General features: G+C 53.5%; 1 protein-coding gene across 1 annotated transcript in view; it reads right to left on the bottom strand.

Annotated features, from left to right (window-relative positions):
* Nucleotides 1-2,243, bottom strand: part of NELFB (negative elongation factor complex member B) — an 11,062-nt gene extending 8,819 nt beyond the window's left edge. The window contains exons 1-4 of the mRNA XM_005423799.2: nt 2,128-2,243; nt 1,830-1,993; nt 1,553-1,652; nt 179-409 (exon numbers count right to left, since the gene is read on the bottom strand). Coding sequence (XP_005423856.1) covers nt 179-409; nt 1,553-1,652; nt 1,830-1,993; nt 2,128-2,229 — 597 coding nt within the window. The 5' untranslated portion in view covers nt 2,230-2,243. The remainder of the gene's footprint in view (nt 1-178; nt 410-1,552; nt 1,653-1,829; nt 1,994-2,127) is intronic.
* Nucleotides 2,244-2,258: the final 15 nt, after the last annotated feature.

Genomic DNA, 2,258 nt, shown 5'->3' with positions numbered 1-2,258 from the left:
TGTTTTCACCAAGATGTGTAGGAGAAAATGGCCTGATGTTTGTTGCAAAGAGTTTGTTCAGCTAAATAACTTCAGCAGTGAAGGTGGGCAGAAGAAAACAGCCCAGGTTATGTGATGGTTGGCTGAAAGCTGATAAATTTCCCTCACCAGCGCATTGTGAGGGTTTCCTTGTCCTTACCTCTCCTTGACGTCTTGTTTTGGGAGATGGACTGAAGAAATTTTGCAAGAAGGAAATATCATTGCTGAAGAGAATGTTCTCCTTCTCCAGGATGTATTGCTTCAGCAGGGGTGACACCTCATCCCCAAAGAGAGCCTGGTTGTCCTGCCAGATCTGTCTCTTCACCTCCACAGCACAGGCCTTGTACAGGTCCTTATCAGCCATCACCAGCTTCAGCTTCTTCTCAGGGACCTGCAATCCCCAGAGCAGTTACACAGTGAGCAGCACCTCACCTGCCTGTCCATGTAACCATCCAAATCATGGAATCACAGACCCTCCTGAGCTGGGAGGGACCCACCAGGATCCCCCAGCCCAGCCCCTGTCCCTGCCATTCCCTGGGCAGCCTGGGCAGTGCCAGCACCCTCTGGGGGAAGAACCTTGCCCTGAGCTCAGCCTGAGCTGCCCTGGCCCAGCCCCAGCCGTGCCCTGGCTCCTGTCCCTGTCCCAGAGCAGAGATGGGAGCTGTCCCTCGGGAGGAGCTGCAGCCCCGGGGAGCTCTGCCCTCACTCTGCTCCAGCTGAACAACCCCAGAGCCCTCAGCTGCTCCTCACAGCCCCTCCAGACCCTTCCCCATCCTTTTAACATTTTCCAACAGCTTTAGATGTTTTTTTTATCTTGTGCCCAAACAGCCCCAGGACTCAAGGTGAGGCTGCCCCAGTGCAGAGCAGAGCAGGACAATCCTCTCCATGCCCTGATCCCCACCTCAGGCAGTCTGGGCATTCACCCACCTGGTGTAGCAGTAGAGCAGCCCCAAGAGACTTCAACAACCAAATCACAAACCATTAATTCTTTCAAGGAAGAAAAAAGATCTACTTTAAATCTCCAGTGCTGAGATTTGAGGTGATATTTCCAAATTCAGTAATTTACTGAGTTCCAGCAGCGTTTTGAGTCCATTACCTTGAGTGCAACATGACGCTTTTAGTAAGGACACTCCTAGAGATTTTTGTTTCACAGATCTGATTCCCTCTCCTGCCTACTTTTAATTGCACTCTTCAAGTCTTACCTTCCCCTTGTCAGAGGTTTGTAAAACATCTGTGGAAAAATTCACCTATCAGCAAACTTGGCTTTTTAGGAAGCTGCATGGATTGAAGGAAACAGGGAACATAGTCTTGTCTGACTATGAAAAAGTGAAATGCTTTTTGAATTAGTCCACTGAGCTGTTAGCAGACACAAGAATGTGTTGGATCCTCAGTCAGTCCCTGACACTGAACAACACACTTGCAGAAGGTGCAGAGGGAGCAGAGCCCACCTGCCAGAGGCACACCAGAGATGTCACACCAGTGACACACCATGTCACACCACGTCACACCAGACCAAGCAGTGCAGTGCTCCCACCTTGGGCAAGTGCTTCATGACACACATGACCACGGGCTGTATCGAGGGCATCTTGACCAGGGAAAAGCTCTTCTCTAGGAGATCTTCCAGCTTCTTGTATCTGAAATCATGGAAAAAGACCAGACTAGGTACCATGCAGCAGTAAAGGAACAAAGTGGCCACCTCAAAGGCACTGGAGCTCAGTCCCTGAGGAACCTTTAGAGAAGTCACCCATGCACTGCATTCTCACACAGAACTCCCAGCTCACTCCAAGGAACCAAGGACACTGCTGACAAACCTCTCCTCGACCTTCCCCTCCAAAGCGATGGCAGAGACTCTCTCCAGCAGCTTCTCCCGCAGCTCATCGAACACGGACTGGTGGAACTCGAGCCGGGGGGTGCCGTGCAGGTCCAGGAAGGGCAGGGCATACTGCAGCGAGGGCAGCAGCACCCCGTTCTCCGTCTGCACACAACCACAGGGAACTGGCAGCGGCACTCGGGATAACAAATAAAGCCAGGAAAAGCCCAGACAGCACTGGGGGCCGTGCCGTGCTCCCTGTCCCCGCTCGGCCCGGCCCCACACGGCCCCTAACGCACCTGGAACTGCTCGATGGCCTTCAGCGGCTCCGTGCAGTTCGTGAGGGTCTCCTTGAGATCCTCGCCGTTGGCCACTCCCAGCTCCTGCAGCCCCGCGTACATGTCGGCCTGGCCGGGCCCGCGGGGGCGCT

The sequence above is a fragment of the Geospiza fortis genome, unplaced genomic scaffold (genome assembly GCF_000277835.1).
Source record: "Geospiza fortis unplaced genomic scaffold, GeoFor_1.0 scaffold85, whole genome shotgun sequence".
Classification (NCBI taxonomy): domain Eukaryota; kingdom Metazoa; phylum Chordata; class Aves; order Passeriformes; family Thraupidae; genus Geospiza; species Geospiza fortis.
The sequence above is the reverse complement of the archived record's forward strand: the minus strand, read 5'-3'. Positions and strand labels throughout refer to the sequence as shown.